Here is a 25,895-nt window from a genome sequence, read left to right as displayed (position 1 = left end):
ATGAATATTTTACTCCATTTCTGATACTAAATCCACTGAAATGTTACACACTGTTCCTTGAAGACAGTTCAAAATCCACAAGTTGGATATTGGCTGATATTACGTCGGCGAATAAAGCGTCATTATTTCTTAAGCTTGTGTAAACCATAGACCTTATGTCAGGCATCTGAAAGAAAACATTGACTTTGAGACGAGGAAGTGCAAAAATGTCAACTCATTTCCAGGTTTTAGTACTCATTCCTGCAGCACTCTATAAGGATTGTCTGTGCATTAGGTCATGCCTGAATGGGCATCCCTCCATCCATCGCCAAAGTAACTCTGCAACATGTCTGTTCACTGCACCGCTTTATGGTCAGTGGTCAGAGAATCCACAGTCAGACTCCTGAAACAGCATGGTCTACTTTTAATTGTCAACGAGTAAACAGGGCTAGCCATCGTGTTTCTCTTCAGTCTATTTTTTTTCTTCTTTACTTTGTTAAACCAGTAGATTTTCTTTTGAATGCCCTGCATCCACACTGACACAGTTGCACACATTCACAGCTGAAAGCTTCCCAACAGTCTGATCTTTTGGCCAGCTGAGCAGCTCTAATCTGTTTTGCAGAGAATTGGATCATACTGATTGTGCCACACACTGCTCTGTTGCAGCAGTGCAGCGGCTAGTCAAAGCTCCTCTTGATGATCGATAAATTAACTGATTGCAGAAGCAGCCACTGCATTTATAAAAATATTTCCAGTTGAAACCACTTTTAATTGCCATCAATTTAACATGAGTGACCCAGCATGTATTATCATTTCATTTAGCGGTTGTGGGAAAGAAATGCCGTCATACTGGAATAACATTTTCATTGGCATCCGGTACACCGCTGCTCAGCCTTTTAATATTATGAGTTTAGCTACTGACAGCTTAACTTTTTTCAAGCTTCTAATTATCTTTATGCTGTTTATTTCTGGTGGACAGCGCCCATTAATCAACAGCAGTCCCTAGTCAAATGTTAAAAAGTTTGTTTGTTCAACCACTGATTTTGCTGTGAAACATGACTCATCCACACCTGTCATATTTCCTTTTATCTCTTATCAAGACCATACACGACACAGTGGGCTCCCCCTCTGTCGACGCTCTGTATAACTGAACGTTCTGGCACAGGTTGTGTTTACGGAGGCGAATCACAGTGTGTCAGTGTTTGTGTTTAAATCCCCACACCACACACAGGGATCAGAGAAGAAAAACGAACGTTATGCCGTGAACTTCATCCTGGAATCCAATCCGAGCATTACTGCGGAGGTGGCTTGGGTTCCAATACGGTTTAGTGCTATACCTCAAGACCGTATCATCTCGGCAATGCAAGCAATGCCTGAAATTCGATTTGATCTGCATGGCCGCCATCATTTGACCATGGCTGATGTCCGTCCTTCTCCCCCTCGCTCTCTATCTGTGCTTGAGCTGCCGCTGAGCCCTGGGCTCCAATTAATCCCATGATGCCTGGCTGTGGTTGGTATGGTGACCAGACAGGGCACAGAGAGAGCTGTGATTCCCAGGTGAAAGGTGGGATAGACTTTCTGATTCGCTCCAGCACACAGATAGAGTTACAGCTCAATTTCAACCTCTCGCCCTCACTGGTCTATCCTCGTGACTAAAATAGGACCAAGGAATAGGAGACGGGAGAGGAAGAATAGCTTCTTCTCTTCTTTCCCTCTGTTTTCCTGTCTGTCTCGTTCCCTTTTCTCACTCTTCTTTTTTATTACTCCCTCTTTTCAACCCCCCCTCCCCTCCCGTCACTGTGCTGATGGTTTTTCTGTGACAGAAGGGACTCTGAGATGTGCTTTATAGCTTGGTCAGCTTGTAAAGCAGCACTTCTAACTCCGTAGTTCTGTCTCACTTTAAAAAGTGGAGGGTTTTTTTGACCTCACTGGCTCTTTATCCGTCCTCTTTTCACTTGTTCCTACTGCTTGTGCTTTGTTCTTTTACCTTTTTTGTGGACAAGGCAGGATTTGTGAATTAATCATAAGTGGTTCAATAGCTGGCCTTAGCTGTGCTCCGTCACTGGGGGGATCAATAGGGGAAGGTCAGTGGCACTGTGGTGGCTCTGGAGGAGAGACAAGGAGGGCCATGCCCAGGTGATCCATAAGCCATAAGTCTGGCATGAGGCATGATGGGGAGGAGAGCCTGTCCTTGCCCCATCCAGTCTCTGTCCTGGACTCTGGTGAGACAGACAACTCCCCCCACCTCAGGTGGATTTCAATGTCCTTTTGTCATCCCCATGACATCTAGGAGGAAACCATACGTTTGAAGAATTTGAGTGTAATATCTTTAGATATTTTATACAGATGAAGAATAATAGTAATATGCACATTCATTCATATAAACATTTGCTAGCACAGACAGGCACAAGGTTTAAAGGGATAGTTCAGATTTTTTTAAGTGGGGTTGAGTGAGGTACTTATTCATAGTCAGTGTATTACCTACAGTAGATGACGGTCGGCATGCCCCCAGTTTGGAGAAACAGACAGGAGTTACTGCACGGAAGCAAAGCAATGTACTGCTGTGGACAGGGCCGGCAGCAAAACGTAGTTTAGCCACCTAATAGAAAGACCCTCCCAAAAAAATCAATATCAGTTTAAGTGTACACTGTATTTAGAATGTTTTTGCTGGTTTACCTTGCCGTGGGAAGTGGCTATACAGTCTATGTTTCTGATGGAGAATGGAAGCCAGTATCTGTGCTCTCTCCAATGCATCCAGACTCCATTGAAAAATCCTTTAATTTTACCTAGCAGAACACGGGAGTTGCTGGTCTACTGCTGTCTCGATCGGTTTGTTTGTTTGTGTTATGGTGTGACTTTGGTTAGTTCGGATTCATGAAAGTCGTGTTCTCCGAGGTAAAATTACAGTTCTTTTTAATGGAGTCTGGTGGCTTCAGTTTCCCGCTGGAGAGGGCTGTCTGACGATAAGGTAAAGTGGTAAAAATATTCTAAATATAGAGTAAACTTAGGCCTACCTAAAAAAAATCAATATCAGTTTTTCTCTTAGGTGGCTAAAATACATTTTGCCTCCGGCCCCGTCCACAGCAGTACATTGTTTTGCTTCCGTGCGGTAACTCCTGTCTGCTTCTCCAAGCTGGAGGAATGTCGACTGTCATCTACTGTAGGTAATACACTGACTATGGATGAGTACCTCATACAACACCACTTCAAAACACAGAACTATCCTTTTAAGGTTGTACAGTTTGTGGTCCAGCTTTACAATGTAGGTTTTGATCCTCTGTCTTTTACTGTTCTTCTTCTGATCGATCTTGCTTTTTATTCCATACTTTTATCATAAATACTGCCAATGACACAACACAAGTTCATGTTACTTGTTGCATATAGCATTAATTGGAAGTCGGTAAAGACAAATACAAATCTTTGATCCTCCGTTCTGAATTTGGCTCTTAAAAGTACACGACCACATCATTAACTTTGTGGCTGAATTCTCCTGCTCCTCGTTTTAATAGAAAGCAAGGTTGTTGTTGCTAATAATGAAAACCTGACCTTTTTCTTGCTGCAGTCTAGTTCGACTTAGGTTTAATTGCATTAGTATTTCTTACCATGGGAGAGCTTAAGCTGCTAAAACAGCAACTCTTACCCCATGACATAAAATAAGGCTGTACGCAATTCCCAGCTGCCCATGCATTATTGAGAGTACAAAAGCATCCTCTTTACAAAGTGTCATAATAAGGCAGTGCTACAGGACTTAAGTCCGCACGTGCACGATGCACACAGCATGCAGTTGTCAGCAGGAGTCGGGGCCGCGGAGGAGCTCCATTCTGATGGCACCTTTTATTTACAACGCACTGAGACACACCACGGATGATTTGTGGAGATTAGCGGAGAGGATGCGAGGTATGAATCATCGTCTCTGTAGCCGCTATTTCCAAGTGAGCATATGCATACTGACTAAAGGCTGAAAATAGCATTCACCGCAAATGTGATGTGGAAGCCTTTTGAGCAAACAGTTGAAAGTCATCAACATCTCAACGCAGTTAAACATATTATATGTGCACGCACGCACACATATACGGCAACAGTGTGGATTTCAAGTGAATAAGAAATGTCTTCACAGCCAAAATCTTACAAGCACTGAAATTCAAATTCCATGTCACCTAAGCTGTACATCAAAGCCGCACATTTAGCCCTAACTTGCTATTTGTGTATGTGTTGACACGGAGAAAGGAGCGGTGTAACCAGTGTATGACATGGCTATTTGTAAATAACGTCCCAACCTCATCCACTGGCGGGAGCTGAGAGCTTTAAGTCTGAGTAGTGATGGCAGCCTCCCTGAAATGTGCATGAAACCGGCTTAGCGCTATCAGCGCAGCATCACCGCCAGTCACCAGCCTCCCCTCTCATTCTGCTGGGCTGCTGTGGACCAGATAAGAGCAACACCACCACCCCCCGCCACCCCTCCCCTACTGCTTCCATCCGCCTTATGTTGTCTCCCAACAATCCACCCACCCTACCACACCAATTCACCCTTATCCTCTTTACAAGGTCTTACAGGGACAGGGACGCTGATGTGTAGCTACGACCGTAATTTATATTCTTTGTAAATTGTCTGTGATTTTTTCATTGAGATAAGTGCGGGGGGAACATCTGTTTTGTGCTGGAGGGCAGTCGGCCGGGGCCCGAGTTCTGTGGCAGTCATTGGCAGTATAGATAGAGAGGAAGAGGGGAGGCACGCGATCTGTCTCCCTACCCTGAATTACAACTCCAGGGGCCCAGCCACCCTCTCATCATTACTGTTGTATTTAGTCGAACACATTGGGTAAACAAAACATTGCGCTCCATCTGTACAGCCTTGGAGATACGTGATATCATATTTGGGAAACTTAACTTCATCTCAGTCTAATTCAGTTAGTTGCTGCTGTCACCGTTTTCTCTCTCAATTATCCTTAATTCTTTTTAACCCTCTGAGACCCGCAATAGAACCGTTTTTTTGTCTTTTTTTAGGGGGGACAGGAGGTGATAGCAGGTCAACAGTAGATGTCACATAGAAGTGGTGTACATCATCTGAAAGCTGGGAACCTGGGGATTAATTTGAGATGCAAAAATTATTGATTAATTTGTTAAAATAAGTTGTGAAAGTATATAAGAGCTTAAAACATTATAATAGAAGTATATGATGGCAATTTCCATGCTCTATTATGCATCATAAATTGTGGCAGCAATTAGATTACACAGATTTGGTGCTAAATTTAACCATTTTTTACCACTAAAGAATTCATAAAAATGATCAATAATCCCTCCAAAATACCACATTAAGACACCAAGACCTTGAGGAACACCATAGAAAAAGCCATGCTGTGATTTGGTATCAAAAACTTTTGACATTTGGAGATTTCTGCAAGAATTGCATTTTTCAATGCTTGGATGGCGAGCACTTCTGTTCTGGAAACTGCTCAGAAACCCCCTTATTGTCAATCTAGCTAGGAAAGCCATCCATCCTCTGAATGCCCTAGGTCTCTAGTTTTTGTTTTTAAAGTTTAATGAGGCTGTGATTATCCTTGAGTTCACCACAGGTCATTTTATACAGTGAGGTCAAGTTTCAAAACATGGTCTCACTACAATGAAATGGCTACTATTGGGCTCATTGGATTGACAAGAGTCTCAGCTTTACGGTGATACCCAATTTATGTAATTGCAAGATTGTTTAGGGACCCCACTGTGCAGAAATATTCAAATATGCCATTGTAGAATAGGCGAAAATAACCCATTTATACTGCATGCAAAAAACTGCATGGTTTTTTGTCCAAAACTGCATGTGATTATCATAACGTGGGCATGTCTGTAAAGGGGAGACTCGTGGGTACCCATAGAATCCATTTTCATTCACTTGTCTTGAGGTCAGAGGTCAAGAGACCCCTTTGAAAATGGCTATGCCAGTTTGTCTTAGCCAAAATTTAGCCTCAATTTACAGCATTATTTAGCCTCCTTCCCTACAAACTAACATGACATGGTTGGTACCAATGGATATAGGTTTTCCAGTTTCATTTGATATCTGTACCTTCACTCTAGCTCTAAAACTGAACCTGCTACAGCCTCTGAAAGACAGTAAAGTCTGTCAGCATTGCCCGCAGGTCTCAGAGGGTTGAAGATGACCATTTATCAGACAGAGAGAAAGAACATTAACATGTTACGGAGAAAAAGAGATGATGCGATATGATTTAAAAGATGTTGTGCAACTTGTTCCAGCTGACTGACCCACCAACCCCTTCATTACCAGGCAGTATATAATTAAGCATTCATGGTTGAAGGCTGAGGCCACTCAGGACTTAGACGAGTAAGAACTGCGGGCATCACAGTGACCAGGCGCCGATTCATTGGCAGTCAAAGAGGTGCGCGACCTGCGGCGTCTTGACATACGAACACTAGCGGGGGAGCTGGAGGGGTTCGGAGCAGCGCAGACAATGAATCTCAATCCTGAGGCCGTGGCAGATTTACATTTAAAGTAGTTTTAGCGAACGCCCCACTTCCTGATGCATTCTTTGGCAGGGCTGAAGGGAGCGGCTTATCTGCGAGTCATCAATTGCACGTGATGCGTCCAGATAGGAGCTCCCGACGCGGCGCCAGCACCTTTTTCTGCTCACACATCCGGCTCGAAGATGATGTGCCATCTAATAGAGCGCCGTTGCTTGAAGTCTAATTACATTACGCGTGGAAACACCTCTGCTCGGCGTCGACAGCTCCAGATGTGCGAGTGTGTGTTTGCAGGCACAGGTGCTTTAACACATGTGACCTATGTTTTACCTGTGACTGACAGAACCAGTAATGACCAGCATCAGTGTGCTATTGACGTTCTGTCACTCGTCTTGCTATTAATGCTATCCCGAGATGGAGCAACAAGGTTACCACAAACTTGGTGTGTATGTGTAAATGTGTGAGTGCTCGGGGGCATATTTGTGCCTCATATTTACACTTAATTGGGCTTGTGTGTGTGTGTGTGTGTGTGTGTGTGTGTGTGTGTGTGTGTGGGTGCGTGCGTGCGTGCGTGCGTGCGTGCGTGCGTGCGTGCGTGCGTGCGTGCGTGTGTGGTTGTGATACCAAATGTATGTGTGTGTAGATGTGTTTGGATGAGTAGTAGGTGAGAGTGTGTTGTTGACACAGTGGGGTAAAGGCTATGATGGCTGAAGGCTCTGATGGGTAATTGAGAACAGCAGGTGTCGCCTCCCTCCTGAGCAACTTCAGGCCCCGACCAGCTCGCCCTCCGATCTTCAAAGCCTCTCCGGCCCATTTCTCCTCTCCTTTCTTTTCTTTTCCTTTCCTTTCCTTTTCTCTCCTCTCCTCTCCTCTTCTCTCTAGTTCTCCTCTCCTTTCCTTTCCCTTCCTCTCCTCTCCTCTCCTCTCCTCTCCTCTCTAGTTCTCCTTTCCTTTCCTTTCCTTTCCTTTCCTTTCCTACCCTCTTCTCTCCTCTCCTCTCCTCCAGGCTCCACTGCCAGTTGAGCTTGCTGGGGAGAAAAACAGCATGTATGGTATTAATCAAACCCAGGGCATCATGGGAAATAGGAAAGGGGCTCGAGCACAGCTATTACTGCTACACAGGTTCACCAAGACCGAAATCTTTCATTCTCTGTAACCCTTTTGACAAGAGTACACTTGATACAGTTGAGTAGTTCAGAGACCGGTAGTACAGTAATAGTTGTAGTATAGTTATTCCTTGTATTATAAGTACTATGATTTGTTTGTTTTGATTTTCTATGAATGGCTAAAAGTTGCTCAAAACCATGTCTGCACACTGTTTGTTTTCTATAAAAATATGTTTATTCAAGTCAGTACATTTCAAAGTTCCATCGCTGTGTTTTCACAGAACATTTTAGGATTTTCGGATGATTCACCAGAGCTGTGGATTCTCCTCACTGATCCCTGTTGGAACAGGAGAATCTCTCATACAGATTTGTCTCTCTCTGTCTGTCTATTTCAGCTCCTTCCTCCTTCCTCTTTTAGCACCTATCGGCCTTTAGACGGTGAAGCTGAGCCTGTGAGCTGTGTTCTGCCTGTGGGCCAGGGCTCCCCTGCGCTGGCGTTGTTACCCATGCCGAACACGTCACCAACCTCATAAACCCCCCCACCCTCCTCTGACTTTTTCAAATGAACAAATCTGATTGAGCGAATGCCATTACCTGGGTAAATGAATGATTCCTAAAGGACTGGACAAGGCCTAACACCACCCTGAGGGTAAAGCTTGTTATCGCTGCAAACTCCAAAGAGGAGAGAGGCGGCTGTGGAGCTTGTGTGCACTTTGTCAGAGGCCTGTATTTCCATATTAATCTGCCACATTTAGGCATCTGAGACAGAGAGCCTCCTGTCACGCTTCTTTGATAACAGAGCAGTTAGCTTTTTCCCCCTCATGTATAAATATGTATAATTCTGATAAGATTAATTGAAACGCCTAAGTATACAGTGGTAGGAGATGAGTGGGAGGGAGAGAGAGGGAGACAGCAGGAGGGACATTATATTGCCAAAGCATGCATTTTAGACTGGCCTCTGCCTCAGACCTCCTTCAGAGCGGGTGCCTAGGCTCTCTCCTCCGGGTCCAAAGTGCCTTGAATTGAAAATAGCATCTACCTAACCGTCCCTCAAAAATAGCTGAGCGAATACGTTTTTGCGCAGAGCCGATAAATACGGCGTGGAGCCTCTGACACCGAAGCCTCACCCCAATTTCCAGTGCTCTGGAGGAGATCAGATAGCCCCGTGTCATTTGATTTTCTGCCTTATCTCATCCGCGCCCATCTTTTTGTCTCAAGCAGAGCTACATTTTAAGAAGCACACACTCCTGGTATCTTTTTGAAGGACAAAACCCCGGGATGATATCGAAACAAATAATCGGATCGCGCCGTTGGAGAGGGCCGTTCTGCCGTTTGATTGATACCGAGTGCTGACGCAGGCATGTCAAATGAGTGTCCTTCAAGTGACATTTGGGATGCAAATCCGCAGAAGTACACGTCGAGATTGCAGCAGTCCTTAGTTCACGAGTGCCATTTATGATCGCGCCTCCGCGATGGCTGACATTACGGATGCTGTAAACTAGAGCACAATTTATACTTTGTGTATAATCCCACGCAGCCGTTGAGCAGTTCCACTTTTCAAACTGACCAATAAAAATGTCTGTTTAATAGTTGTTTTCTGCAAAGTATGCTGAGTGCTAAACAAGAGAGGGCAGTGAGCGAGGAGGAGGAAACAGCAGGGGAGAGGGAGGTGTGGGAGAGTGGAGGTGAGGGATCCTGAGACAGATGAAACAAGAGGGAGCGAGAAAAGCGAGGGAGGAGACAAAGACGGTCCCCGGTGCGCCGCTCGAGTTGACTGACGGCGAGAAGAGAGGGCTGTAGTGAGAGGAAGGGAGGAGGAAAGGGAAGAAGGGAGCGAGCACGTCGGTGTGTGAGTGGCGTCTCTCATTAGAAGGTGCTGTCAGGGGCCACAGAGGGGGGGACTGCAGGGACCCCACCTCCCCCCTTCTCCTCCCTTCTCCGCTGGCCCCTGAGATCCGGCCGGGAAAATGATTGATGAGTGATACCAAGATAAACACGCGCCTTGGCCCCCAAAGGCAGCCCTGCAAAATGATGCATGCAGCGTTATAAATAAACCTTATGGAAAAAAAACAACTTTACAATAAACAACAAAACAATGCAAAGCAACCGTTGGGTTTTCTTATTTTGAATATTGTTAGAGAAACCCAGCTTTTGTTCTTCGCTTTGATGAGTTTGCGTCTGTGTCGCGCCGACGCATGTGAGCAGCGAGCACACGGCTAACAAGGCTCGCCAGCTGACTGGATGGTTAAGCCCCCCTCAACAGTCATGCTGCCTCCTCAGCAGATCGGGCAGGCGGCTTTCCCGCTCACTCACTGCGAGGCCCCAAACACCGTTCTCATTTGGTAGAGCTCCAAATCATAGCAGCTGTGTGTGTGTGTGTGTGTGTGTGTGTGTGTTGGAGGAGTGCAAAAGTGCGTGGGAAACTGATGTGAAGTGCGGCATATGTATGGATTCATTCGGCCACTCCACAATACACACAAATACAAATACACCCACACAAAAAAAACCTCTGCTCACTAATTGTTGAGTAAGCCATAAATGTTTTATGCCACACTTTCTGTTAATGTTTAACACTGAGCGCCAAATGCCTCTGTTACAAATCGAAGTGGAAAGGCAGATTATCATCAAATAGTTACATTATATCATTATGAGCCTACGGGCTGTGGTCTGGTGGAGGGAGAATGAATTATGAATGGAGTGTGAGGGAGGATCTTCGCTTCCCCCGAGGGACTTCCAACACCACAACTCATTTAAGTTGGATGAATGAGAGATAAGGAAAGGAAGTCTCCCCCCCCCCCCCCCCCACCCCCCCCACCCCCCCCCCCCCCCCTCTCCCTCCTCCACTCCCACCACCCATGCTGCTCGCCTTACACACTGCCCTTCATGTAATTTACTCCGTGAGAAGAAGTGTCACTTCAGCACACACTTCTCATTGGGAGAAATGTATGCTGAAGGGAGCTTTGTTCATTGTCAAACTGTGCATACCAATGCTGAAAAACACCATAAAGAAGTCTTGTCATCTAAGTCACTGGTGCATTTTCTGCCTGGCGCGGACTCGTGTCGGGCCTCTTTGTACATCTCTGAAATGAGTCCCCGAGCTGTGCTGTAGCTTTGCCTAAAAATCCCTCACATCTCATCTTTCTCTCTTTTGCTCTCCCTCTGTCCTGTCTCCACGGATCCAGGCCGCAGAATGGGTCGATGATATTGTACAATAGGAAGAAGGTGAAGTACAGAAAGGATGGCTACTGCTGGAAGAAGAGGAAAGACGGGAAGACCACACGGGAGGATCACATGAAGTTGAAAGTGCAGGGAGTCGAGGTGAGTGCGCTTACGAGAATTTGGACTTAGCGGGAGTGTGTGGGGGGATCTGGCGGGGTGGGGATGGGCGAGAGCCAGCCTTCACCCTGACACAGACAAACACAGGTCTACAGTGAGCTCTCCCCTGGCTGTAATGGAGACAGTCACATGCTGCAGTCGGCCCGTGTCTCTGAGGAGCCTTACCAAGAAACAATGCGGCACAACAATAGTTTTCCCTGGGAAGCCAGTGGAGTGGAACCGATTGTTTGTACCTTATTAAGGCTCTGGATGTTGCCTTTGCTCCAGAGAGCCTACATTAATCTTGCTGGCTCGAAGCAGCGCTGTGGAGCTAGCGTTCCCTCACCTCACTCCACGTCACTCCGCATACCAGCCGCCACCATAAAAGGCCCAGATGTATCTGTCCTTGGCTCACCCAGGCTCAATTTTGCTCAACCTGAGGTGGCGGCAATGCAGCTTATCAGCAGTCCCGTATATGAGACCAGGCAGCCCCAGACTCCTTCACTTCCTTTGCTTTCAGTCTCTTTCACGTATTTAGCCACAAGCACACATACTAGAAGTACAGGAGTTGAGAGAGAGTAGAGTTAGAGGTGTCCTATTCGTGTGTGTGCTCACATACACACACACAAACACAGTCACGTAGTTCACATACACATAACCACACACCTCAGGGAGTGGTGCTGTGAGTCTGTGTCACACAGCGCGACAAAGACAAAGCTCAGGCATTCTCCCAACAGGGGCTCTGTTCTCTGTTTGTACTCCTCCAGATATTTGTCACTCCAAGAAAATGGCCTCTTCCTTGGCCTTGCCAGCTCAGTGTCATCTCTGGTCCTGCAGTGGTGTGATAACCTGTTGGGACTACACACATCCATCCTTTTGGACGGTTACATATTGTTTCCAGTTTCTGACAGTCCTGGCTTTACAGAAGGTTTACAGCCGACTTGCATTGATACTGTTGTATTAACATGTGAATACAGATTATGTGCAGTGATGTTTAGCATGTAGGCTCTGATTTTGTCAATCCCCGCAGAATTGTTAGCGCTGTTCACGCCGTTAGCACCATTAGCTGCTAGCCGCCGGCTCAGACATCTCCGTGTTCAGGCAGGTAATCCCGGCTGTATGGGTTTCAGATGCTGCAGTAGTGGGGCAATCACACGTTGCATTAAATCGAAGAACATTTGTGGTGATTGGCTGCAAGCAGAACCATAGAAATAGTAATTTTTTTCTAGATCTGGGCACAAAAAGGATGGATTGCAGGTAAAGTTTGACTGGAGAAGTTTTGATACTACTTGGTACTGAGTTATTACGGTCGATACCTTACAGGTGTCGAGTATCAATACCCAGCCCTAAGTACAGTATTTTAATGTAGTTCCAACCTCTCAGTCAAACTAATACAAAGTATGCTTTTTTGTTTCAACAACAGAATTGGGTCACAGTTGCCAATTTCCCCTTGTATTTCGGGATGAGTTTACCTTTACTGACGGATCTTTTAGGCCGTCAAACCAGCTTCATCTCTACCCAGGGTCCACCCCCATTGTACATTGTGGATTTCCTGCCTCCAGTAATAAAGAAAGATGGTATTATGACTGACCCCTAATTTCTGTCCTCAAAGTGTCCCTCCAAGAAGAGGGTGGGGGGGGGGGTATGATATGGTAGGAGTAGTACCTGCTCTCCTCTGGTAAACATGGCTTGTACAGTTATTACAAGAGCCAGCTGTTCCCCTATAGCAGTCCTAAAGCATGCACAAACGATATTAATAAACGTATATCTAAAGTTAGTGGCACCAGATGTCAGATGAAAATGTCCCCACATCTACCTCACATCTGCTGTCTTGTATATCATCGCGGCCCACTTCAGCACACGTGGAAGCACTGCCCCCACCCAACAGACTCCTGTACTGTATGCCACTGTCCTATTTTCCAGCATCAACGCTGGTCAATGCTCCAGAAAAAAACAGCCGTTTTTCTCTTTAAAGCAACTCTCTCAACTCTCTCAACTGGCACATCACAGCCTCTGTATCTCCGGTACTTCTCTTGGCCAGCGATAGCGTGTGTTCTTCTGTGGTCTTGTAGCTGTCACACAGTGGACAAGGAGAAACATTCTGTTACGGTATAAAAATATCCAGACCTCTGTGACCAGCAGTCCCTGCTTTATAAAAATTATATTTAAAAAAAGACATTTCCTGGCAAGCCATAGCTGAAGAGATTGGCTCCTAAGGTGAGGAATCGCGTGAAAAAAAACACACAAAAGACTCTTGAATCCAGGGCAGATTCACTTTATGTGCTACATATTGTGCTGTATAATATGCTGTGTGGTCCTGATGACTCGCCACGGTGTGTCCGATGTGTCCTTGGGGCACCAAATGGCGCACATCATATGATGCATTGTTGCACCGTGGTGCTGGTGGTGGTGGTGGTGTGGTTTGGATTTTAGCCAGACTGAAACGGAAGCAGTACGTACTGGAAACAGAAAGGGGGCAGATTATATCCCATTATTAAACCCTCTAGTGTTTGAAGAGTGAGCTTTTTTTTACATCCCAGTCGACACTTGACGTGGACATTGGTGACTATTACAGTATTTTATGTCCATCAGTAGCAATAAGCAGTCAGCAACTGAATAGCAGTTGTAACCTGAAGTGTACAGTATGCAACGACGTTAGATAAAGGATGTACTAAAGCAAAGACATCATGACTCACATACATCTATACTGACGTCTGTTCACTGAGTGTAACTCTGTGTCCTGTGTTGTTGCTCTGTGAGCTCCGATATGTTGTAAGCAGTCTAATTTACCAGAGCTAATTGCAGTGTTAGCAGCAGTGCAAGGTGTGAAGGTGAGCTTAGTGTAGAGAGAGAGAGAGGTAGAAACTGACTCAGGGCTGCAAAGCCACATGGGATCTCATAAAATTGGACCATAACTACTGCGATTTCACATACTGCACACTCATTGTCTATGCTGAGTTACACTGCTTAGACTGTGTGGTGCATTTCTGTGTGTTTGCGTACACATCTTGCAGCCTTGGAAGGCCTGAGTCACATCCTTTAAACCCCTCACCCCTCAAGACTGACAGTGAGAGGTGATCCATCACTGCTGTAACCAGCCTATGATGGGAACCATGACCTGTAATGCACCGTCATGTTTACTGTAAGCACATCCAAATGACTTGACCTTTGCCTTCCGCGCAGCGAAAGTACGAGACCACAGGAGAGGATAAAGAGCTAAGATCTATTTCTGCTTACTACTCTATTTAGAAGGAGAAGAGAACGATCCATTTAAATACATAATTCATGTCATACCTTCACAAGGCGGAACACAAAGAGTTGACACAACTTCACTTGTTTTACAGGGGAGTCTTTACATCACTCACACTGTGCTGTAGCTGCCCCGATTCCCCAGCCATCCAGTGCTTAATAGAGGTTGTGTGGTTATTACATGGGCCAGGTTTAGTGCACAGAGAGGACAAGTGTTGTGGGTGGTTCCGGCCAGTGATGTTCAGTGGCTCCGGCGAGAGAAAGGCTGCGAGTCCGGGAGCGATGGGCCTTCTGGGGCCTGCAGGAGGCAGCCTAGCGTGGCAGGAGTAGATGTCAGTGCGTGCTGCTGCTGTCCTGTCTGCTCCGCAGTGCTGGCTCAGCAGCCCGTGTAAACCAGGATCTACTCTCTTTCTCCCTCTATGTCTTTCTCTCTTCCACCCATCTTTCTCTTTCATTTCCCTGTCTTTTTAATTCTTTCTCTAGATTTTACATTGCCCAGCTCTACTCCCCACCTCTCTTTCTCCTAACTGCCCCAAATCCTCCTTCCACTACCTTCCAAGTCCACAGTCCAGACGGACAGAACCTTGAGTTGGGCGGTAATGCTCCCTGTTCCCTAAAATTGGAGCGCAGGGCATGTTGCGGCATTAGCGCTTAACAGGCCGTGAAATAGCAGCCTGCCTTCCTGACGTCTCCCCCATCACTCCAGGTGAGTTGGCCAGACGGCTGGATAAATGAGCGTGCAGCACCCCCAGCAAACCAGCATGCATTTGGGGCACCTGAGGAGAGATGTCCATCAGCGATTATCTCACCACACCCTGCTCTTACCAACTCACCAGCTCCTGGACATATAGCCAAACTTCCGCGGGGATCCTTGCATCCACTCTAATGAGGATGTCTAGTGGCTGTCTATCAGTCAGGATCTTTGGTTACACCAGGTTTTGATTCTCCCACAGAGTGATGTCATCTTAATTCAGGCTGTAGGTCTCATAGTATGCATAGCTCTAGCATCCCCTGGCTTCTCGCTGTGAAATAGCAGAGACCTCAAGCACATCTGCTTTGACAAACTCCACCTGATCTCCGTTCTGCTTCTTGTCAAGCTCCTACCCCCAATGCTAGCACCTCTTCTTATCTGATTAGCTGTTAACGTCGGCTTAACCCCCCCATCTCCTCCACCTCTTCTATCCTTTCTCCCCATTATTCCTAAGCTTTAATAAACTCCCTAAAATGCAGATCGATTTTCTCTTAAGTGAAGGTGGCAGTGCCTCTGACTTATTTCATTACCACAGGCTAATTATACCGATTGAAATGAGCTTCTCCTCTTAAGGTGTGCTGTGCTGCTCTGCTCTGCGCCCCCGCGCTCCCTAGACTTTAATGCCAATACAGTTCTCTACCAATTCCCTGAATCCCATCCCTGCCTCAGCCTCCACCCCGCCATCCCTTCACCCAGCCCTCTCACCCCTCCACCACCTAAATAATCAGCTGGTGCGTCCTTAGGCCCCGTAACTTGTCATTTCATGTTGGATCCACCCTAATGTGTGATTTCAACTGTGCAACTGTGCAATGAAGGAAGGTAATGGAGCATGCTGGTGGCTCAATCGCCTCTGTTCATTGATAATAATGAAGACAAATGTCAAAACATTAGTTGCTAATGTTGTAATGGAGTGGATGCTAGTGGATGCGCGCTGGATGCTACACTGCATTGGCTTTCAATATCACATGACCTTCAACGTTTAACTCATCTTTTTTGCTGGTAGTCTAGCCCTTCCTTTCGCAGCAAATCAAACATTGAAGTTCTTTTGTCCATCCAAGCACATTTATATCTGAATTCAAATGACTCTGGAGGCACAGCTTCATACTTGGACTTTTTTGTCTGCTTGTTAAAACATGATGGGAAAAAAATTTAAACCCGCTGCCCCTCTTTGTGCCCCATGTTCGAAAGAAATGCAGCAAAAGTGCCCTCTTGGATGCCCCAATGTAGATAAAACACAATAAAATGCCCTCTAGGGTGCCCCTCTAGTAGAGGAAACATGATAAAGTGTCCTTTAGGGTGCCTTCCAGCGGAGAAAACGTGATAAAGTGCTCTCTTGTGTGCCTTCCAGTGGAGAAAACGTGATAAAGTGCTCTCTTGGGTGCCTTCCAGTGGAGAAAACGTGATAAAGTGCTCTCTTGGGTGCCTTCCAGTGGAGAAAACGTGATAAAGTGCTCTCTTGTGTGCCTTCCAGTGGAGAAAACGTGATAAAGTGCTCTCTAGGGTGCCTTCCAGTGGAGAAAATGTGATAAAGTGCTCTTTAGGGTGCCTTCCAGTGGAGAAAACGTGATAAAGTGCTCTCTAAGGTGCCTTCCAGTGGAGAAAACGTGATAAAGTGGCCATACGGTGGAGAGAATCTGATGAAGTACCCTTTGGGGTGCCCTTCTAGTAGAGAAAACGTGATTATGTGCCCTCCAGGGTGCCCTTCAAGTGGAGAAGCATGATAAAGTTCCCCCTTGCGTGACCGTCCAGTGGAGAAAACATGAAAAAAAGTGTCCTCTAGGGTGCCCTTCCAGTGGAGAAAATGTGATGCAGTGCCGTATAGGCTGCCCTACATGCTAGAAACATTTTGCGTGCTCGTGCCCCACCGCCCCTCAGACAGCCCGAGTCCGCCACTTGGTAAGTTACAATCACACTAGCTGCATATCTGTGAAATAGAGTTGCTTTGGGTGGCTGTGTGTGTTTTCAGCAGCAGCAGTAGCACTGATTTACAGATGCTGCGGCTGATACCACCAGATTGCGAGGCCAGATGTGAGAGGGCACTAAACAAACCCCTGTTTCTGAGAGGAGGTGACACCGTGCATGCTCTCCCTCCTGCCCCTGCTCCAAGTCAACTGTGAAATTAAGATCAGATTACTGATACAGGCAATGCCCCAAAGCCCGAATAAAAGTTTGTATTTTCCATTTTTATTCCAACTTATAGGCTGTCTTTTAGACAACAGTCAGCTGCCTGCGCTATAAAGACAGTAAATCGATTACTGTTTCCATTGTCTCCTCTTTTCTCCCGGAGCCTGCTTTGTTATTCACTATTTCTTCCTCTTTGCCTTGGAGCTCACACAGCTAGTTCTTCCTTTTTGAATTACCTGATTGTGGAGGAGTTAAGACCAATCTGTGTGTGATATTTCAAAGAGCGGTTACCATGGTTATAACTCCTAACCCTTCTGCTCTCACATACAGTAGAGTAATAGTCAATGAGCGGTTGCATAGGCACAGGAAGCATATGGTTTAGTGACTGCAGGTCCTCTCATTTATTCATGCTAATACAAGGTAAACATAACCTTGGGAAGAGAGAAAAGAAAATGCTTCATGGTATAATAATGAACAAATACACAGTGGATACAAATGCAATTATTGCCTTATTGCAAAATATAGCTTTAGATGTTGCCATGCACGGGAGGTAGGTGATGGAGCCAGATATCCATTTTAGTTATTGTGTGATTCTTTTTTTACCCAGCACAGTAGATTAAAGCAGTAATCCCCTCTCCAGCATAATGGCTTAATGGGGGTTGTTATGTTGTTATTAGCGACTGAACCAAAGCCTTCCCACATGAACGCCTTACCCCTAGCATTTGGGAGCGTCCACTTTACCCATGCTTTTCCTTTAAGACCCCAGTAATTAGTTTTCCTCTCTTGCCTCTTACAATTGCCGAATCACTCAGCAGCAGTTAAGCCCTCAGTCTGCTTTTCACCTTTCGCCTTATCGCCAATTCAATCCAGCACGTCGGATTTGAAGGGGGCTAATTTTGGAAAGGTTGCTGTAGGGAGAGAATGTATAAGGGGCCCGTCAAAATACTAGTAATTTAGTTCACCACTTGTTGCCGCATGTTGTAGTGTTGTCATAATGAGGTGTCTCCATGGGGGTCCCCTTCTTTATTGTGAGGGGTTAGGAGGAAATGCCTGAGAATTATTTGAATTTGTCGCAAAGCTTGAGGACTTCCATACATCAAACCGGCAAAATGTCATCCAGAGTAGGCTCGTCACTGTTTTGGGGGAAAACAATCATGTGTCCGTCATAAAGGGTAACAGAGTAAGCGGAAGAAGTTGTCTCCAACATGTCTCCAATCCTCTACTTTAATCAAACCGGTGATAGTAATAACGCTATGCCGACGAATTGCTGTGTAGTTGGATGCACCAACAATAAATCCAAAAACGCTGATCTCCAGTTTGTTCCCCTGCCATGTCCTAAAAAAGATATAATAGACCAGACCAGCATGGCATCATCGCCGAGGCTGCGCTTCCGTTTGGGGGAAAGAAACTCGCTGTCGCAGGAGAGAAAATTATGAAAAGCTGTTAGTTTTAGCGGGTTAACCGAGCCTTTCACACTGAGGTTTGAGGCACATGCGATACTTGAATTTTCACTGTCAGTGTGGTAAATGGCTAAATGATGCTGGTGACAGCTAATGTTAGCTTGAGTGGGAGGCTGCTGCAGTAGTACAGTAATACAATAATGTTATAGCAGCATCAGACTGTCATCTCCAACTAAATCTCAGCCTATAGATCAAACAGCTGGCTATTAACACATTGGTTATGTACAGACGACACTTAGACTAATGTGATTCAATCAAATATGTATATATGTCTAGATAAGTAATATCCAGCCACTGTATTGGACAGGGGAACACTGAAGGAACAACCTTCATTCATTAAGGTATTACGAAAGCTTAGGTTCAGGCAAGATTGTAAAATAATTATAGAAATGTGTATAAAACAAACGTTTTATCAATCAAACGTCAAATTGCATTGAAGTCAATGGGATCTTCGGTTTTCTTTCACCCCAGAAGGGGGAGCGGACTTGACTTTTTGCGAAGTAACCGTATGTGCTGGTCTGGTGTATTTAAAGACTGGCTTTATCAAGGCTCCCCAATGCAGCTCCCCACCTACCACTTGGGTTCTTGTGAAAAAAAGAGAGAACTGTCCAGCAGCTACACAAACACCTTCTCCATTGCTGTAAAAAAAACAATTCAGAAGAATAATGGAGCACAGTGAAATGCAGGAATGGAGATGACGAAGAGTCATACGATCCATTCTTCTTCTCTTCTTCTCTTTAGAGACGTAAACAGGGATGCTTCCCAGCGCTTCGCATGTCACTCGTTATGCTTATTAATACTGTTGGTGCACCAAATCGAGTGAGTTTGCCAGCGTTTTGATATATGTAACCCCCTTGGGAGCAGCAGAGCAGAACCAACTCCAGATATGCAAAGTAGGGGCAAGAGGTTTGCGGAGAGGGTGAAGAAAACAGAGCACTGCAGGCAGCGAGCAGGCTTTGCATGACTCTGTGGTTTGTGAATTCTCCTTTTTGTTTGGTCTCGTGAGCAAAGCGCGGATCCCTGGGCAACACACATGGCCTGGGTTTTATGTTAATGAGCGACTTTCGCCGAGGCTTCTCCTTTCTACCGTTTCTCAGATGCGGGCCAAAATACTCTTCAGAGATTCAGAAAACACCACCAACCGAGCGATACACTGCGCAGTGTTATGCACTGAGAGGCCCACTCCGGTCTAGACCTCAAACCATTGCTGGAATCAGTTGATTCACTTGAATTCAAAAGGTGGGAGTTCAAAGGAAAGCAAGTAGTTTCAGCATCAGCTCACCTCCCTTGCAGTATGTCAGGGTGCAAGTTCTTTGGCAAAATCTCTGTTTAATGATCTACAACCGGCTTCTGCCTGGTCCGCACATTTTTCTCGAGCATTTCTGCCTACAGGTCAGGGTCAGCTGAGGTCTGGAGTATTGAGTAGAATCAAAGAGTGGTTTTCTATTCCTGAAAACCCGTAAAATGCATTATATGGATTGCTCGAAATGCCTTGGATAGCTCTTCAGGACGTGCCTTTTACTGAATCTGCGAGTTTCCCTTTTCTCCCCATCTGTCTTTATCTTGTTCCCTTCCCTCCATCCCTCTCTCCCTCACTCTCACCCTCTCTCTTTCTTACCTCCATCTGCTTCTTCCCTTTGAAAAAAGCAGCTTACCCCAATGCTCTCCGTTAATATGAGGCCATTCCTGTAGCGAAGGCAGACCCCCATGTCAAGAGCAGCAGTTTTCTTCGGATGCTGTAAAGGCCTTGGCAGAAGCATCTCTTCTTTCCCCTGCTGGCTCTGGAACACTTGGTTCTTTTAATATCCTTCAGATAGGGAAGCGCAGCACCGGTGTTTAGGAGGCTACTATACACCGAGGGGGCAAGGGCTTTGAGGAGGAATCATCCAGCGACATTATCTCCTCTTTACTCAAAAACGGCAGTACAGCATGGCCCCACGATTCCACAGGAGCTTTTCTGCCTCATCTGCAGAAAAGAAATATTTGTGTATTGACGTTTGCAGAGAGATGAATTTGTTATACTCGAGCGTCCTGCTCATCGGCTACCTTTATCTTCCTCTTTTTTTGCTTGGCTATTTATTCTGCTGGCTTCTGCACATGCGGCCTATGTATTATTAACCACGCAGCAACACACAGAGGTTTAGATGTACCGTAATGTGCCGCTGTGTTACATTTAATAGCTGCAAAATCAAAATGTAGCATTGCTCCGGCATTCACTCTTCAAAGGAGGTATAATGAGTGGAGCTGCAAAGTTCAAAGAGAATGGTTAAGTGTTTGTATAGAATTATACGGGGCGAGCAACTGTGCTTTTCCTCACAGTGATATTGAAAGGTTTGATATTTTACATGAAAGGGTGCTAAAGAGGAGTTTAACACAGGAAACAGGTTTAACCCTTCTGCTCTGGGCAACAGTGGATCTACTAATGCAGATAAAAGTGCCCTCATTAACGTCTTGTTAAGTTTTGTTAGTCATAACTTTGTGTCTTCTTCCCGTCATCTCGCCTCGCACATCTCTCTGATTCCCCTCCTGGCGCTTACATCACTGTTAACCTTGTTCTTTTCAAAGTAATCTGAATAGATGTTCGCTTCTATGTCCTGCGTGCACCGCGTGCATCTACTGTATGTCGCCGCTGTTGATTTTCAATTGCTGCTTTCTTTTGTTTGTTGTTGTTTTTGATATGTATTTCTTGTTGATGGTGCCGAAATGAAAGGCAACAACAGACATTTGTGGAATTCTATTGCACACTTAAACGCGGAGAGAGAATGAGTCATTTGTTTAAGCCCAAGGGGGTGCTGAGCTTGTTCTGCATTGTGTGTCGACACCGGTCCCCCCGTTAATGTCACTGTCGCTAAATAATGATGCATGCATGTAGGCAGCTGCACTCACACAAATTATTCCATCTATGTGCATGTGTTCAGTTTCACTGACAGAATCTCAGGGGAAGAAACCTTGTTATTGTATGTATATATGTATGTGTGCCACACACTGCATGCGAGTGAATTTCCACACTGAATGCACACGTAAGCCGATAAAGTAAAACCTCAATTCATAAATGGAGCTTGTTATTGCTAGAAAATTACGTTTAAAGATACCCCCCAAAAAAATCTCCTAGGTGATAGATGAAAATGGGAGAGATAAAAATGAATCAAAAAGACTGTGGACTGTGGAAAATAAAAGACTGATGAAAGGGAGAGGAGGGAGCAAGAAAGGCTTAGAAGGTGGATGGATGGTGAGGGAGGAGGGAGGAGGGAGGGAGGGAGAGGCGAGCGCCGAGCGGAGAGGAGAGAGAAAGCCGGAATGAACGATATATAGCCCCTGGCAAACAGAAAACAATTGTTACACTGCCTCCCATAACCCACTTCAACCTTAAACAGCAGATTTTTTTCACTCAATTAATTTCTACACATTGGAGCAGGGGCCTTGGCTGAAGCTGGGCTTTTATGTGCTCCTGCAGCTGCAAGGCCTATACACATCTCTGTCTCTCTCTCCTCTCTGCTCTCTCTCTCTCTTTGTCTGTCTCTAGCTTTCTTTTATTTTTTTTTCGAAAAATGAACATACTGCATTTCAATGGACTGGAACACTTTGAGAGATGAAGCCTGAATAAACAGGGAAATAGTATATATTGTAGTAATGGCACACACACACACAAACAATTGATGGAAACTGTACTTTTATTCTCTAGTAGGACAAGAAATGCCTTTTAACCTAATCAGTGTTATCAAAGTAGAGCTTCATGCAGACTTGGAAATAGGATTTAAAAGTACATTTATACATTCAGCTGGATGTATTCCGGTATATGAGTGATTTTCATCATACATCATATGTAACTCAGTAAGACAGTCAATCCAGAAAGACCCCTAATGGAATGACAATATTTTCATTAGGGCTGTCAATCGATTTAAATATTTATTAATTGCATGATTGTCCATAGTTAATCACGATTAATCACAAATTAAATCGCACATTTTTTTTATCTCTTCAAAATGTGCCTTAAAGGGAGATTTGTCAAGTATTTAATACTCTTATCAACATGGGAGTAGACTAATATGATTGCTTTATGCAAATGTATGTATATATTTATTATCAGAAATCAATTAACAACACAAAACAATGACAAATATTGTCCGGAATCCCTCACAGGTACTACATCAAACATAAAAAATATGCTCAAATCATAACATGGCAAACTGTAGCCCAACAGGCAACAACAGCTGTCAGTGTGTCAGTGTGCTGACTTGACTATGACTTGCCCCAAACTGCATGTGATTATCATAAAGTGGGCATGTCTGTAAAGGGGAGACTCGTGGGTACCCATAGAACCCATTTTCATTCACATATCTTGAGGTCAGAGGTCAAGGGACCCCTTTGAAAATGGCCATGACAGGTTTTCCTCGCCAAAATTTTGCGCAAGTTTGGAGCGTTATTCAACGTCCTTCGCAACAAGCTAGTATGACATGGTTGGTACCAATGGATTCCTTATGGTTTCTAGTTGCATATGATGCCAGTATCTTCACTTTAGCTTTAAAAGCCCGCTACAATCTCCGAAAGATTGATACGCAAGTTGCTTTAATGCTTTAAAGAAATTAGTGGCGTTAAAACAAATTTGCGTTAACGCGTTATTATTGCGTTAACTTTAACAGCCCTGATTTTCATACAAAGGACTAATAATAATAATAATAAAATAATGACAATAATGATGAATGATCCGACACAGGAGCAAACGGGGCCACGGCGGCCCTGTGTGCGGACAGCAGGTTGATTTGCCGGAGGGCTGAGAGAGAGGGAGAGCAGGCAGAGACAGATGGACAGATAGATAGGGGAGGGCATGACTGAGCTGTGTCTGTGTGTGGTGAGTGAGGGCCAGTCGGAACAACATGAATCATGGCTCCAGTTGAGAGAGGAGGAGATCAGATCAATAACAGCCCAGAGGAGGGAGAAGAGCAAGAGAGAGAGAGAGAGGATGAAGGGAGGACACAGGAGGTGTTCATCACTGGACCACCCCGGCTCCCAGCATGCTCACTTTTTTTCTTTCTTTCTCAGGCTGTACAGTTAATGTATCGAGCGAAGCGCCGGTTAATTTTCTCTCGCTGAAAACTGAAACATAGATACACGTAGATACAGACAATGTGCTAAAGTGTTATTGATTATTCAAATGAAGATGTGTAACAGGCTATTCGTGGTCATCCTTTGCAAAGAAATGTAAGGGTGCTCTTGTGCTCGTCGGCAAAGCGCTGACCTACACTTCATCTAATGAGACGTTCTTAAAGTGCATTTTTAAAATATTACAGTCCAATTTTGAGTGTGTAGTTTTATCAGTTGAAAGGAAAACTATTAATTAATCACGCTTTACTCTTGAAGCCAGTATTGAGGAGCTTTTTTGATTGTGCAAATTTAGTTGCTTGTGTGTAGATGTGTGTGTTTTTGTCTAGTGCAAAGGGAGTGTGAAGGCTCAGCAGTGGTCATTTCTCATTAAGTGACCAGTGTGCCTAGGGAGAGGCCTGTTTTTACTGTGTGTGTGTGTGTGTGTGAGTGTGTTTGTCAGTGTGTGTGCTACAGGAGCAGCTACAGAGGTAGTGAACAGGGTTGGAGTGGCCGTCTGGGTGTTTAAGCATGCTATGCACACAAGTGTAAGATGGCCCAAGCTCCCCTCCATTGTACTGTGGAACAGGCAAGCAATTTTTCTCATCCCTCCCTTTTTTTTATATAATTTGGTCGATAAAGGTGAAGGACGTTTCATCGCTATTTCTCCCTCCCCTCCCCAACTCCCTCCTCCTCCTCCTCCTCCTCTGCTCTGTCTCAGAGTGAAATCCCGAGATAAAGCTCGCCGGCGCTCCATGTTTAATGGAGCTTAATCCCACAGATTTGAGATACGGAGCTGTGAGGTAATTCCCTCATGCCCATCTTCACTAACACAGAATGGTCATGTGACCATCTAATTCTGCCCCTTTTGCTCGATACAGACAGGTGGACAACAAAAAAGAGCCTGCCAAGGACAAATGTGTTTGCTTTTTTATAAGAATTCATCAGGAAAAACAGGTTTCTCAGGAATCACAAAATGCTCACCGTCTCGTCTGCGCTTATTTTCTGCCATGCTTTTCCCTTCGACTGCGCCTCAGTAAAATGTGGCCGTCTGTACTTTGGCTGGTCAGTCAACCTCCCCTCTTGATGGGGGGATTTATGAATTAATCTGCAACACAGAGGCGAATGTGAGCCAAAGTTTGGAGAGTCACAACTGAAAGCTTAGCGTCCACAGACAGGACTCCAGCCGGGGCATCACGTCAGAGTTAAGAGGGGCTGAGTCTATTTGGAGAAGCCATGTGCTGGGGGAAGTATTATACCCACCAACAATCCTCCTCCTTAAGTGATGAGCTGACAATTTACTATTCACCCCGCCAGTGAAAATATTTTCAATCCGAGCGCATAGAGCTCCCCGTGGCAGGCAATACGCCAAGCCCTCTCCTTCCATCTGACACTTTTTGTTTCAGAATAGCCACTGTGTGGTTCAATTTACCCCGAGACATGCTTGTCAGGCCCGCTTGACATGAGCTGCGTTGTCAGTGTGTAAAACAGTCCGCATGGATGATTGCAGAGCAGCGCTGGTTGTTAGTGGAGTTTGAGAGAAAGGAAATGTTCATGTTCCCTAATATGTCTGCTTTTAATATACGCTAAAAAGGGTGCTGAAAGCGAAAAGGAAACAAGCAGCTCCACTTATTTAATCAGTATGAAGACTCTGTGGAGTACATGCAGCTCCCTACAGATTTACTTGTCCGCTTACCCATTGTTTCCTCACTACCCTCTACAATGTTCTCCCGTCTCCTTCCTTTGTTGCCTCTCAGGTATAAGACACCTAATTGTCACGGGAGTAGAGGCGAACCGCAGAGCGAAAAAACACAGAAACACTGTATAGTTATTGTCCAAAACAAAAACAGCAGGCTCGAGCACTCAGAAAAGCCATATACACCCAGGACGTCAGGATGTCAGGGCAGAAGCTGAATGTTCGAAGCTGTGTTTGTGCTTGTTTATGTGTGTGAGTGTATGTTTTTGGCAGGTGAGGGGGCACATCGTCCTTTATAGCTGCACTCTCTCTGGCACTGTCACTTCAAGGTCTCAATCGCTTGCCATTCCCGGGCCCCGACCACTGCCAACGCAGACCGATCCACCTCTGCCAAGGTCCTCCTCATCCCTCCGCTACTGCTCTTCTCTCTCCTCCTTTGCATAATTACCCAGGTAATTGTGGAGTAATTGACTGCATCACCTGCTCCTAGGAAGCTCTGGCATTGTTTAATAAACAGCTGGAATATGCGCCACATGTTGTTGGAGAGCGAGGAAGAACATATTGGGGCAGAGGAGGGGGGAGGGAGGGAGGGATGGAGATGGGGATGGAGATGGGGAAAGAAGGTAGGAGGAGGACCGGAGAGAGTTGGGTGGTGGAGTCGGGGA

At 45.4% G+C, this 25,895-nt stretch overlaps 1 protein-coding gene across 9 annotated transcripts in view; it reads left to right on the top strand.

Annotated features, from left to right (window-relative positions):
- camta1a (calmodulin binding transcription activator 1a) overlaps positions 1-25,895 on the top strand; it is a 342,481-nt gene that overhangs the window by 187,032 nt on the left and 129,554 nt on the right. For all 9 annotated transcript variants that reach the window (XM_037771703.1, XM_037771698.1, XM_037771696.1 and 6 more), the window contains one exon: positions 10,739-10,874. In XM_037771703.1, coding sequence (XP_037627631.1) covers positions 10,739-10,874 — 136 coding nt within the window. The remainder of the gene's footprint in view (positions 1-10,738; positions 10,875-25,895) is intronic.

Source organism: Sebastes umbrosus, chromosome 6, assembly GCF_015220745.1.
Source record: "Sebastes umbrosus isolate fSebUmb1 chromosome 6, fSebUmb1.pri, whole genome shotgun sequence".
In the NCBI taxonomy this organism is placed as follows: domain Eukaryota; kingdom Metazoa; phylum Chordata; class Actinopteri; order Perciformes; family Sebastidae; genus Sebastes; species Sebastes umbrosus.
This window is presented reverse-complemented; position numbering and strand designations above follow the sequence as displayed.